General features: G+C 38.3%; 1 protein-coding gene across 1 annotated transcript; it reads right to left on the minus strand.

The window, feature by feature from the left end:
* Positions 1–6,645: 6,645 nt before the first annotated feature.
* mc1r (melanocortin 1 receptor) lies at positions 6,646–14,464 on the minus strand. Its single transcript, XM_012962336.2, has 2 exons — positions 14,004–14,464; positions 6,646–8,818 (listed from the first exon to the last, which is right to left on the minus strand). The coding sequence occupies exon 2, from the start codon at positions 8,787–8,789 to the stop codon at positions 7,851–7,853; it is 939 nt and encodes a 312-aa protein (XP_012817790.1). The 5' UTR covers positions 8,790–8,818; positions 14,004–14,464; the 3' UTR covers positions 6,646–7,850.
* Positions 14,465–14,851: the final 387 nt, after the last annotated feature.

Here is a 14,851-nt window from a genome sequence, read left to right on the forward strand (position 1 = left end):
TACCTTGTTTTAAACTCCTGTGTTTATAACTCCACTTTCAGAACACCCAGTTCAAGAGCAATCACTTAAAGAGATGCTAACCACCAGAGCAAGCTCCATTGGAGTCCCAGGGCTTCGATTTATACTGTCTATTCAGGTGCAACTTATCAAACCCCACTCACCTCAAATTGAGGGAAATGTAACTGCAAAATAATGCACCAAAGACAGCAAAACAGTGAAAAATTAAACCACAACAGTTAAACAACATCAATTACTTATACTTATCTTTTTGTTGTTGATTTGACTTGAGAAAAAGTTGCTTTAATTAGCCACTAGCCTGTTATCTTTCTGTTCAGACCAACTTCTGCCCAGTTGCTAGGGTAAGTAATATGCTAACAACCAGAAAAGTGTATAAATTCCTGGAGTGCTGCAGACATTACAACATTAACCCCATATGTAATAAAAGGCACTCAGTTTGCCCAGGAGCAGTAACCTATAGCAACCAATAAGATGTTTTAAACAGGTGACAAGTAAATTCTACCTGCTGACTGGTTGCTGTGACTTACTGCTTCTGGGCAAACTTAGTGCCTTTTATTACATAACCCCTTTAATATTAAAAAAAACAATACCCCTGTATACTAATATACAATTTGAAAGTGTACTGCCCCATTAACAGCACACCGTTATTTTATTAAAACATATGCAAAGTAGCGCTGACCTTACCTGGCGCTGCACGCTGATGTCAATAAGCTGTGTGACCTAATGATATTGCATCTAAGTTGGAAAGCTGCACACTAGATAGCTAGGGCATGACATTAAATTGCTACTGGAGTGACACCAATGCTGGTGGAAGGTGCTCCTGATACCAATCACTACCTACCCACTCTGTTACAGACCCTTTGCCTGTTAATGGACTCTTGCTTGTATGCTGCCTGGCCTAAACTATTGCCTGTACCTCTGTTTAACTATTTGTGTGCCTTGCTCTGGACTTTTGTTTGCTGTTTAACCCTGCCTGTGCCAGTTCCTACCTTCTGCCTTGCCTTGTTACCTGCCACTTCTACAATAAAACTTGCTTCTTATTTTAATTACCTTTCTACCTGTTTCCTGGTTCAGCTTCCTACTTAATCTACTCTAAAACCTTTAATGACCAGTGATGCTTGAAGGTAAAGCTATAGTTTTCTGTCCACTTTTTACTTCTGCAGACAAACTAATAAACAATGTCCTCCACATTTGCATCACAGAAATCACCAAACTAATGCTTACCAAGTGTATCTGTTCCCATCTGGTGTAAGGCTGATGCCACACGTGGCATTTTACGCTGCATATTTTCTCAGCCTAAAAACGCTGCACAACCCACACAGCCCCTGGCTATGGCGTTTTTCAGCCTAGTACTGGTGATGTAGCAAATCCCGTTTCCCATGGTGCTAATAGTACGAAATAGTAAAAAACACTGTGTATTTCTGGCAGCTGCCTTTGTTTATACATAGGAATAGCTTGCTGTGCAAATACTGGCGTATTTCGGCCAACGCTTGAAAAATCCGTGGTAAGGCATTTTCTAGCATATTTACGCATTGTGTGCTTTCCTTTGAGTCTTTTCAAGTTATTTCTATGGATGATGATATCGTGCGTTTTTCAGCCACAGAGAGAATTAGAAAATACGCAGCGTAAAAACGCCATGTGTGGCATCAGCCTTATGTAAGCAAGACTTTAGCTAAGGTTATGTGCAGGTTACATGCACTGAGCTTAATTAGCAATTGGCAGAGTATATATATATATATATATATATATTGCATATGTGTTTTTCTTGCATGCTTATTATGTTGCTTTGTCTGTAGCAAAGCATACCCTTAAGAGTAGTGGCTACTGGACAAGGCAGTCCCAAATATTTAAGTAACGGTCCAAATGCTTTTTTATAGAAATGCTGATGGCAGAGCATGCAGTCTAAGGGGCACATTTACAAAAGCACGAACACACAAGCGTTCATGCGAACGCTCCGAGTGTATTTGCGCCGATTTTTTCGGGCATCCGCACGACTTTTTCGGGCATCTGCACGACTTTTTCGTACGGTGCACAACTTTTTCGTACGCTGCACGACTTTTTCGGACGTTTGCACGAAAAAATCGGAAAGGTTTTACCGCTGTTTACAGTTGTTCGGTATGAAAATTTCGTGAATTTCGGATCGCCAATACGATATTATCGTGACTAATACGATTTTTTCGTAAGCATTTTCGTGATATTTGGGATCTTATGAAATTTTCGTTTCCAATACGATTTTTTCCCATTCGTGATTCGGATTCGTGGATTAGTAAATGTGCCCCTAAGTGCAGGATTGAACATAAGCTGTTTAAATATGAAGTTGGGACATCGCTTGCATTTTTTTGTTTGTTTTCTGATTTTTGCATGGCTAATTTGTGTTGAAAAAAACAGCTCCTGATATTTCATGAATACAGGAAGAACTCACATTCCAACAAACCTGTTATCTGACCAAACTCTGCTCCTTCCGAGGAAAGCCCTGCTTAAACAGGGGAAACTGACCAATGCACATTCCTCATATTTCATTAGTAAAGTTAATAATTGTGATACATATAGAGATGTAGAACCATCAGTTGGGTGAGTAATATTGCCATACAGTCGTATGAGTTTAAAGTCTGTAAGCTCTGTAGTGCAGTGTTTTTTAAAGCATTTTTATTGGGGACCCAAACTAAATTTCGGAGTAAGATTTAATAATAATTGGTTTAGAGCCATTAAGTAATGTTGTTTTTTAGTAACAGTTTCTATTGTAGGAAGAAATTTATAAAGGTGGTATGGAGACCATAATTTAGACCAATTATGGGATCACCTGTTTAAATGCAATACTGGATCTCATCTTTACTAAGTTTTATTTTTCTGAAATGTTTTTGTCTATGCACACACCTGTGGTAATGCAGCTATACTGGCAGGCCAGGATAATGGAAAATCATAAAGAAGCAGCAGTGCCATCTAGTGGTTAGTTTAGGGACATTAGTGCAAAAAGATGTGGGAACTGCTCTGTATAGCTCTATTAGGCCTAATAATACTATTGTTAGAAAGGTATTTTATATTCCTAGGTATAGCACCATCTATTGGTATACTCTGATGTGCAAAAGACTCAAATATTCATTTATTAGTATTGCACCATATTTTGACATGGTGTATTTATTAACAATGGAGAAAAACATCACTGGAGAGGTTGCTCATAGCAACCAATCAGATCTTTGCTTTTGTTTTCTAACTTGCACGTGACCAATCAAATCTAGTTGCTGAGTGGTTGCTTTAGGCAATATCACAGGTGATGTTTGTCTCCAATGTTAATAAATATACCTCAGTGTAGTTTTATTGACAGTAAAAAAAATCTATATATATAATTTAAATGATTATATTATCATTATGCCAATAATATTGTTACGGCTCCATCTACTGTAAAATGTCAGCACCTATTTTTATGTTTATTGGCCCATCAATATTAGAACTATTATACTTCAAGCTGGCCAACTATGTCAAAGTCATCCCTGGTCTGGCCAGTCCTACACTCAGTTTCACATGATTCATTCAGAATTTTACTGCTTCAATATACATATAGCAAAGGAACTGAGTTTAACCTGCAACTTACTTGCTTGCTTTCAAGGTTAAAACCCCCAAATGGTTGCCCTTTCATTTGCCAATTGGGATCCCCTGACTGTAGATGATAAGGGTGGGAGCTACAACATGGTGCTGGCCACTGCCCATGTATGAACTATAGCAAAAAAGGGTAAGTTGTGCTCACCACTAAATTTTAAACCATTAGGTGTGTGTAGGACTGGCCAGACCAGGGATGACTTTGACATAGTTGGCCAGCTTTAAGTATATTGCAATATATGGGAAACAAAACCCTGTTTTGCCTAAAGAGGAGGGCATTTCTTGCTAGCTTAATGCACAAAATGTCTTATATATATATTGATAATAGGTGAGTGCAGAGGATCTCTTGTTGCTGTCTAAATGACCCCTACCTGTTCTACCTCTGTTCTGTGATGGAAGTATAATCCCCAGGGACAGGTTTGTCCTTTGGATCTTGGTGCATTTGATGGCATGGACCCATGGTAGTTCTCCTTTTGTTGAGCTCTTTATTAAGCATAATTCTGTTTTATTTTGGGAGTGCTAAAAGAGAAATGAAACATCTGTTTCATTTTCTGCCTGGTTGGAATTTTGGATACACTATGAGAAATAGCCAACAAATCTGAATATTTTCAGGCTTTAATAAGTCAGATAACTCAACTTGGGACTATAGATCTATTACCAGATTTGGTATTTTTCTATACATGCTGAAAAATAGATTACTAGAGAACTGTTGGTTGTGCATAATGCATTTATTTGCAGAACAATTCAACATGTACACAGTATCTTGTATTTAACAGTATAGTTGTAGCGCACCCTTATGTGTTGGCGTTAGGCAGAGAGAGTGTGCAGGGGCTTTGTGCAGCTATGCTGACTAGGCCTCTGACACTGGACTATGTGAAGTAACTCCTAGTATATGTGCTACCCTGTTACCCTGTGACGGATATAGGAGGAAAAATGTAGGAGTGTCGTCCATATCAAAGCATGAGAACACGGGACTAGAATGTCCAAGCCGTGCTATTATTTTCTGCATCTACAATCTCTATTTAATGTAACAGTATGACAGGGCAATTATTGCACATACCACTGGTACTATATCCAATAACGTCCATCAACTAATGTTAATGTCCAGTCCCGTGTTCAGATGCTTTGATACGGACGACACTCCTACATTTTTCCTCCTATATCCGTCACATTATTTTTTATATTCCTTTTTTGTTCATTTTTGTATATTTTCTTAGTGTAATGCATTGTGTTAGGCTTTTTAATGAATTGGGATTATGAAGATATTTATTTATTTTGTAAACACTTGTATATCTCTGTGGGTATTGGTCTGGGGTTTACACGACACGTCTCCACTTCAAAGTTCTGTGTTTCCCGCCACACTTTAGTATTTAGGTTTGCTCCATTGTTTGTTTTCTAACTTTGAGAAAGGCTGGGATACCAGCCGAAACATCAGTCATTGTGATACTTCAATAAACCACACTGTTTTTCATAAGTCCTGTGTGATGCGGCCCGTGTGTTCGGATATCTACTTTCAGAAAGTTGAGGATTGCACCCAGGCCCAGTGAGTGACTTTATTGTGAATGCCTACCCTCTTTGCAGTTATATATATATATATATATATATATATATATATATATATAGAGTGCCATTTAATGTGATTAGAGGGGCAATGATCCAGTTTTCTAAAACTGAACCCAAGGTAGTGCCTGTCATATTGCTCTGTACTGAACGTGGCTGCAAAGTATTAATTGAATACATTTATATTTTAATTATTTAAAAAAGGTAATCTCTTTATATGGTATTAATTCTGCAATAAATACTTACCTTGTTAGCAGACAAGAAAAGATCTGGTCTAGTGTCCAAGTGGGAACAATGCATACTTGCCACATATGTGTGTAAGATTTGGAGCTCCTATGCCATATGCTGATACTTTTTGGCCTCAGGAATGACTGGGCCCCATATAATAGTAACCCCTGTACTTCCCTGATGGGACCAAAGGGACCATGTCCCCTCCAAACACATGGGATGTCTTTCCTTATACATGGAGCTGGAGCCAAATACTCATCTAATACTTAGCACAAGTGCTGGCACAAATTTGTGGCATTTAGTGCAGCATCTTGTACCTACCCCAATTTTTGATCAACATGCCCCTCAGAAAAAGATAGTAATGTGTGCAGCCTTCAGACCTCCATATGAATTGCTCTCTCTCATTACTTTCTCATAGTGTAACCCCCACAGCCACACTGTGCAACCCTCACACACCACACACACATCAAGAACAAAAGTAGAAAAATCACTTTCTAAACATTTAATTTCATGTGAGTGTATCACAATATATATTCATTTATATATACATTTCATACATATATACATTCTGGGTCAGACTCTACATTAGCAAAGTGCAGCTGCTTGAAATCTCTATTCTAATATATTTTTTTATTTTCAAAACATTTATTGTCACACACACACCAGTGTTATCCAGTGTTTATTATAAGTGTTCTAGCTGTATAGAATCTGATCACTTGTGTGCACAAGAAGATACAAATGTACAGCTTTCACAGGCCCTTTCACATGATGTGATGCATATTAGTAATTATCCATGAACCCTTTCATTGAGGACTTGGCACAGTGAGGGTTTAAAAGCTGCTCCTAATAATTCAATACCTGGAGGCACTCAAATACTTAATGCAGATTTTTTCTAAAAAAAAAATGTTCACCTTTGGATGAACTTTTGTATGATGTAGAAAATTTGAAATTGGTTTTTCATTCTTTATTTTCAGCAGCTAGGTTGCTAGGGGCTTGATCACCTTAGCAACCAGGCAGCGGTCTAAACAAAGAGGGGCCTGAATAGGAAGATAAGGAATAAAAAGTAACAATTATAAAACTATAAGCTCACAGAGCAGTCGTTTTTTAGCTGCTGGGGCCAGTCACCCCATATGAAAGATGGAAAGATGTAGAAGAGGAAGGCATATCATTGAAAAAACTATTTGAAATAAATAATGAAGACCAATTGCTAACTTACTAGGAATAGGACATTCTATAACATTAAAAGATAACTTGAAGGTACACCACCCCTTTAAAAGGAAAGTATTGCATAAAATATTTTAGATTTTAATCCGATGGATTACTGCAAATCCTCTTAAAATTGGGAGAGATTTAGGAGCATTAGATATGCCTTGGTACTTTGAAGATGACTTAAACAGTCAATTAATGGGGGCCTTGGCATTACAAAAGGTTCTGTTTAGTGCAATGTGTTGTCCATTTTGTCATACTGAAAGATAATATTTAGTGCGGTGTCCATATAAAGCGAAGGTCTGCAATGTTTGGCATCCAAACTGCAGGGAGACCAAGGCTACCAACATCAATCCTAGGTGCGGCACTTCAGCAAATTTACGGCCAGAGTGTATCGTTTCAAATCTTCTATCAAAGTAGAAATATTTTAAGTAGTATTTTCCCTTTAGCAGAATCAGGAAAATGTACTTCTTGGAAAATGTACTTCTTGGAATGTCTGGAGGACAGTTACTGTTACCATATCCATGCATCCTGGGGACAAGACCTTTTTCTTGTTGCGTAAGCGGATGTTGCTGCCGAGCTGTTCATTTATATAACAAAGCACATGATAGCCAAGTACTTATACAACATGTTTAGTGGAATGCAGAAAATGGAGTTTACTATAAATGCTGTTCTTATTGCTTTAAGGAAGGGTAACCTCTCCATGAACAGAGGGAAACACCATCTTTGATCTATGCAATGACAAACACCACACGTCTGCTAAGTGATTTCAGTTCTGAATGGCTTCTACAGCGTCACTGCTCATCATTATTACAGGAGGTGCTATCAAAGCCTTCATATGCAAGAATCCATCTCTATGCCATGTCTTGCTGGCCCTTGTTTGCTTATAGGTGAATCTAATGTCCCTTTTACTACTCAGATATGAGTCTTCCCTGCAATGTCATACCTGGTGCATCTTGCTGCTCAGACTGTGTTGGTATTACAAGCGCTCTTTCCTGTTATCAGTATGGTTTGCTCTATTAACCATATGTGAAACATTCTAGAGAAGAAATAGATTTAGGATTATGGAGCTTTTTAGCCTTAACTTAATATGCTTTATTCAGCATAAGAAAGTCTTGAAATCTCTCAGAGTGTCAGGAAATTCATTATTTGTGGCTAGTGGAGATGGGAAAAAGTACTCAGACATTCTTATTAAACCCCAGCTGCCATTAGCTTTCTGCCAGCACCTTCCCCAACCTGAGTTGTCACCAAGAGCACCAGACAATTTCCTTGAGGGTCTTCCTTAGCTCCTGACTCCTGAAGGCGTAGATTAAGGGGTCAATAACAGAATTGCAGATGACAAGAAGGAGGTAGATGTTGAAATAGTAAAAATAGCTATTGCAAATATGATGACCGGGGCAGGACACAAACAAAGTGAGGTGGAGGAACAGAGGCCCCCAACAAAGAAAAAAGACGCCAAGCAACAATGTTAGTGTTATGGCTCCTTTCATGTTTGCCCTAGCTTGATGTGGGGTAATTCTCCTACTCTTCCCCTTCTGCAGGGCAGAGATGCTACGTGCGTGCTGGCGAGCCAGAGCAAACATGTGGATATATAAAGCCACCATCAAGGCCAACATGAAGAGAAAAAATACAATAAGACATAAGATGACAGCACGACTCTCATGATAGACAATGAATATGGCCGCACAAACTAAACTGACCGACCAGATCACGCCTATGGCAATAACTACTCTGCGCAGTGTCATAATGCTGTGATAGCGCAAGGCATAGAAGATGGTGATGTATCGGTCAATTGCAATGGCCCCAAGAAAGGAGAGAGAGGTTACTAAAGAGCAGCAGATCATTGTATCAAATATATAATCCATTTTTTTGACAAGCAGTGGCTCAGATTTTATAATCCCTTGCTTAAGCATAAAAATGATGAGGGTCTCACCTAGGTTGCTAGAACTTACAAGCATATCAGATGCAGCCAGGCAGCAGATGAAATAATACATGGGAGAGTGCAGGTTGTGGTTCCTAAAAATGGCAATGACCACAAGTATGTTTTCTAGCAAACTGAACACACACAGGAACAGAAAGAGCTCTTCTGGAACGTCCATAACAGTGTCGGATGTGTTGGTTGGCTTAAGTTCAGTCCCAACATTGATGGTGGCATTGGTGGAGTTGACTGTTGAGTGAAGCATTCTCAGAGTTGACGTGCTAATCTGGGTCACTGTGGAATATAAATACAAAACTTAGAAACCATGGACCACAGTAAAACTAGTTGTTTCTTTTCTTATTTTAATAAGAAATAACAGTACAATTGTATATCTGGCAAGGATTTTCTTCTGCTTTACACAAGGGGTCCCAATAAACATATTCAATATCAACAAATTAAAGGTCTAAATATCCCTACTATATGTATTAATGGTAAACAATGTTTATTTTAATATACAGCCAGTGGCAGTTGGGATATATAAGTGTTAGATAATCAATAGCTTTTTATAAGTGTCAATTTAGCAGCAAGTGAGTATCCCTAAGGATTGACTCCTTCAGGAAGTACAAATGTGTAAGATAGGGATGTAGTGGGTTATAATAGTTCTTCCGAAGTCTACAAATCTTGCCATTGAATTATGTGCATTAAATAACTTTTTTGTGATAAATAAAAATGTAAAAAATAAACTGCTTTTTTCTAATTCCTGTGAAAAGATTGTGTTGAACCCTGGGAAGATATGGGGATGATGTCAAAACCAGTCACTTATGCAATATTGCTAAAATCCGTCCCTTTCTTTTACCAGCAGCAGGTTAGATGATCATGCATGCTCTTATCCTATCCTAACTAGACTACTGCAACCTGCTACTAACTGGACTCCCTAACTCCCATCTCTTCCCCCTACAGTCTGTATTAAATCCTGCTGGCAGTATTCTTCTTCTCTCATTCAAGAGGGTACAGACACCTCCTTTGCTGAAGTTCTTATCATGGCTTCCCATAAGAATAATTTACAATCTCCTTCTCATAACCTCAAAGCCCTTCATTCCTCTGCGCCTCACTACATCTCTTCTCTTGTGTCTCCATATGTTCCTGGCGACTCCTCTGCCCCTCTCAGAGCAAATGCTTGGTTGCACCCCACACTACTACTGCTGTTTCCTGCCTTAAACCCTTCTGCCTTGCCATCCCTGAACTCCTCCGGAGAAACTCTCCCTCAGTCTCTTCAGAACTAAACTCAAAGGGACATTTAAGATTAGAGCTCAGCTAAAAAAAATTGAATTTCTGGAAGCGTATTTATCAGTTGGTGAGCGCTAACTTGATATTTATATCACCCATTGATAAATACACTTTTAAAAATCCCATTGTAATAAATAAAAAGTTGGTAAGTTTTTCTGTGGTGAGTTGTAATTTCAAACTTTGATAAATCTGCCCCTAAGACTCCCGCTTGGAGCACTCCCATTGCTCCTGAACTGGCACTGGCTTATACAGCAGTGTCAACCAAGCAACCAACCTGCAGCAATATCCTCCTATTTCTGTCTGTAAGTCACCTTCCCACCTAGATTGTTAGCTCTATAGGGCAGGGACCTTTTTCCTCTTGTCTCTATGACACATAAGCTCTTAATCTTTAATGCAACTATACTTTGTATTTATTTGTATTTATGTATTATTTTGTTGTTCTATTTTTAGAGTGCTGAATATATAAATAAAATACATTTTGTGTAAGGTAAATTAGTTGTGTAAAGTTCAATGTAACTAGTTAAATATGGCACTGAGCCAGGGTACTGCCTACCCCCAGACTTAACTTGTGTCAGCTGAGCTATGGTAATGTTATCAGAATAAATAAATGCTGTTTCTGCTCCAGCTGTTGACAGAAATGAAAATACTAGAAAGAGGAAAGGAATCCCTGCCTGGTGCATGGGCTAGGTGCCAAGGGAATATGTCAACATATGCTTGTTCCTCATAGTTCCTCATGTTCTCACTGTAGTCCCTTGCCATAGGGAATGTTCACTATACACAAAGAGGTCTAATGCCTGTGTCTGACAGTATTGCAGTAATATGTTTCTCATATCCAGTCCAAATGGTTGCACAAAAAACTGTATCCCTTTTAATCTCTTCTGCCTGTGTTTGAGTTGTATGGAAATTTCTATATTCAGTATCTATTCTCGTCTACCACTATCATTACTACTGGTATGAGAAGTCACCTGGCTTTAGTTGTCAGTAAATTTATTCAGTTATTTGACTTAAAATTCATAGGATAAAAAGGTAATAAATCCAACCTATGCAAATGTCTTCACAACAGTGGGAGAGAGATAACACAGAAAATTTCACATGAATTGAATATGTAAGATAGCTTTATAATCAATTATCTACTAGCCAAATAAGCATGAATCCTTGGAATATGCATTGACGATTTGCATATGAAATATTATTTGGAATGGTTCTTTATGCCTGCTTGTTGTTCAACCACTATCCTGACACAGTGCCTTGCAACATCACATTTGTGTGATGAGAAGGAGAGTGGATTTCTACATATAAAGTCTAATGGGGAAGCATTATAAGGGGTTGACATTTTTATACCCAATGTATGGAATAAACTAACAGAACTGATTTTTAGGTCCACTAAAATCGTATAACTGCTCTTGCTGGATGTGCCATGAAACAATGAAAAATACTTTCATCATCATTGGTCTAATACACACCCAATATGCTTTTGGGTGTACATTTTTTTAGGGCAAAAGGTTCCTAGACAGGTTCATTAGAAATGGTCATTACATTCATTGGGGCTTACTGAAAATGACAATTTCTTCCTTATGTGAACATACTGAGCCCCATCTCGAAGCCACCAAGTCCTGGCTGAGGAGTCATTGTACTCCTAACCTCCTTGTTCACGGTTGGCTGAATTAAATGTAACCCAGCTGCTGGCAAAATTAGGTCCAAAGGATGGTTATTTGTTATAGGTATACCAATCTCTTTTTGTCTTTTTTCAGGGTCATTCTGACCCACAGAAACTATGTAACCTGCCAACAATCTCCGTTATCAGAAACCCAAGTACTCCAGGCTCTTAGGTCTTCTTGGATGATTCCTTACCTTTCTTCTACCTTACCAAAAGGGAATGATGGTGTGCCATCTTTTTGTGTGATCCAAAAAGAAATTTGCAAGATGAACAAAATGTAGAGGGAGGTTGACAAGGTGGGAAATGCACAGGGATGGACATATAGACTATGGGGACAGTACATCTGAACAAGGACCCTTTGTAGCCCATACACACAAGAGGAGCTTACACTGTATCTGCACAGGGGGTCTCTGCTGACTAGAAATAAGGGGATGAAATCAGAGAAATGGAGAAAAATAAGAGAAAGCAAGAGATTAAGAGGGCAAGAAAAAAAGAAGTAGCAGTAGCTGCCTGTTATTTTGAGTAGCTTGGAAGAACAGCAATCCCCTTTAACAATTATGAGGTGATAGCCAGCCCACATCTCAGTTTGGGATTAGAAATCTGTTGGGAATCTCTAGCTCTGTGCACGTCTAATATATCTTTCATTTTTTCACCAGGAAATTTTTCATGTAGTGGAATAGATTAAGGAATCAATTAAAATATGCCTTGTGCATATAAAATTGCGATGAACTACAGTATATTTTTTACACATAAAAATGTATTAACATGTATTTCTGATACATTTCTGTTATCTCTCAGATTTATAAAAAACGTTAAAATTTATACAAATGTATTCTGAAATAGGAAAGTGTTATCATGTCATGTGTGTTTTAGTAAACCTAAGGCAACTGGTTGATGTGTGGCTGTGTGTCACATGGGTGGAATAATAGTTCAGAATGTTGCCTGTATGAGATGTTTGCCTTTATTCTGCCCATTTGATCTTCTTGGTGCAACCATGCTGACATCATTCCAGTTGCAATAAACTGATCAAACCTACCTACTGATTGGCTGAGTTATTTTGCAGCTAGGTCAGTAAATGAGTTACTATGTTTCAGAGTGATTAACATGTTAATTGTCAGCTTTGTGGGTATGTTCATATATAAATATGTTTTAAAGCGAACTGATGGTGCTATATAAATAATAATAATAATAACAAATGCATGTATCATGTTTGTAATTACATGTGTCTTCTCTGTGGGTGTTACTGAGTGAAAAGGGGGGGGGCACTAAATAATCAATTTTTTTATTAAGTTGAATACAATTCCTCTTAAAAAAATCATTAATCTGAAAAAAATGTGTAATATCCAGCTATTTAAAGTCACTTGATTGAAGATTATGGATTAACGCTAAAGATTCAGCTGAATCTGAATCCTGCGGAAATTCTCTATTTGCTGCATACCTAATATAAATGTAAATAAGGAATCTTTTCCTTCCACTGGCTACATGCAAACCAACTTTCTGCATATTGTACAGCTGAGCTTGACAGGTAGATGTCTTAATTGGCCAAATTACCAGTGCTAACTGGGATCATCAGTCAGACTGGCAAGATGCCAGATTTATATATTAATTCTAAATAATGCCTCTCTGTACCAGCCTTTAATAGGGTAGGCATGAATATTCTATGTTGCTGATATACTGGGCAAATATAAGAAGGCAACACTTCCCTGTGCTGCCACTATAACGGGAAATGTTAATAAGGATACAGTATATTGCCATACTAAACTATGAATCCGCCGCCCACAAAAATTAGTCATTTTGAATCATGTATCCTTTACCTTGATAAATAACAAATTCTCTGTTTCCTTTGGTTCTCTTGCCAGGTGTCTCACATGGAGATTTGTCACAGCAGCCTTTTATAAAAGGACATTTATGGGCAAGTTTTGCCATAGGCTTTGCATAAAGACCAATGTCTTATGGGAGATACCAAGTAACATCTAATGACAAGTAGCAGAATAGGAACAGTTCTTACATATGGAGGCATTGTATGCTCTCCAAGTTCTAAAGAGAATTCTAGAATCTTCGGTTTATCAATGAGACAGTGGGTAACAGGGTTTTCATTGTAAGTTACAGAATCCAAAGAAACTCTCTGCTTTAGAAAAGAAGTTGCAGCTCTTCCATATCTTACTTTATTTTAGTTTATGGTAAATAACTGTTGTGTCCTCATGTCCCCACAGCAATCCCCATCCCTCCAGAACAAAGATACTGTACCCTCCTGCCTGTTTGTCAGAACCCTTTAATATATGCGCCACCCTTCCCCAGTCATGCTCTTACTTCCAGTGCAAAAACAGTAATCCTAAATTTCTAAATAAAGAATGTAAAATAAACCAGTTCAGCAAAATAGTTTGGTATTTCTTATCTGCTGTTAAATTCATTTTGCTATGACATTTAAGGGTTGGTAGGACACTGGGCTTATCCCATGATCCTACTCTCCAACTTCTCCAACATCTCTGTAGATCTATAGCTGGAGCAGCTGCTAAACCTTTTATGATTTGTTACCTTGTACTTTGGATCACAGTGTCTATGCACTGAGGTAAGCGCACCGTCTGTCCTTCCTCTGCCCTGGAAGATCACACATTTGCAAGCAAGGAGTATGGGTATCTTAAATCTGATGTTGTATTGTAGCTATAGTTCTTTTAAATCTCTTTCCAGCGGCTATGTTCTCCAGGGTGCAAAAAGTTTTTAAAGTTCTGTTTCCAGAGTGACTGCTGGCAATTTGGGCAGATTCCAAGGATGATTTGGACATACCAGTATACTGTGTTTCTCTTCTTTGGCTCTAAAATATATGTCCCTGGCTGCACAATCAGTTCAGAATACAACAAATGAAGAAGCTTATGAGTAAGATGCTGCGTGGTACTCTCAGGTTAGGTGAAAAACCCTTTGCCTTCCCCGCTTCCTGCCTCTGTCCACTCTGTCATTCCAGTCTGTATCTGCTGTTTTCAGCTGGATGCACTGTGATGGTTCTGCCGGGGACAAAACAAAGAATGCATCTTTTCTCAGTATAGTCCTTAAAGGCATCTCCTCAGCCCCTCCTAGAAAACAGGACAGACGCACATGACTGGGGCAGCCAGAGGCTGCAAAATGTTATGAAACATCAGAAAGGATGCAATGTGCACCCTCCACCCTTCAGTAAAAAAAATAAATAAAAACAAGATGCCTCTCCCTTCAAATGTCAGAAAAATTCAATAGAGATAAAGTAAATATACCAAAATAGATATTTATTGATTCATGGAATCAATTAATATTACACTACTTGATATGCTTAAGAATTCCAGCCTTACACTTTGTGTAAATATGCAATATTATTCAAAATCTACTCTAAGTCTTCCCATACATTTCATACCTTG

This window comes from Xenopus tropicalis, chromosome 4 (genome assembly GCF_000004195.4).
Source record: "Xenopus tropicalis strain Nigerian chromosome 4, UCB_Xtro_10.0, whole genome shotgun sequence".
Classification (NCBI taxonomy): Eukaryota; Metazoa; Chordata; class Amphibia; order Anura; family Pipidae; genus Xenopus; species Xenopus tropicalis.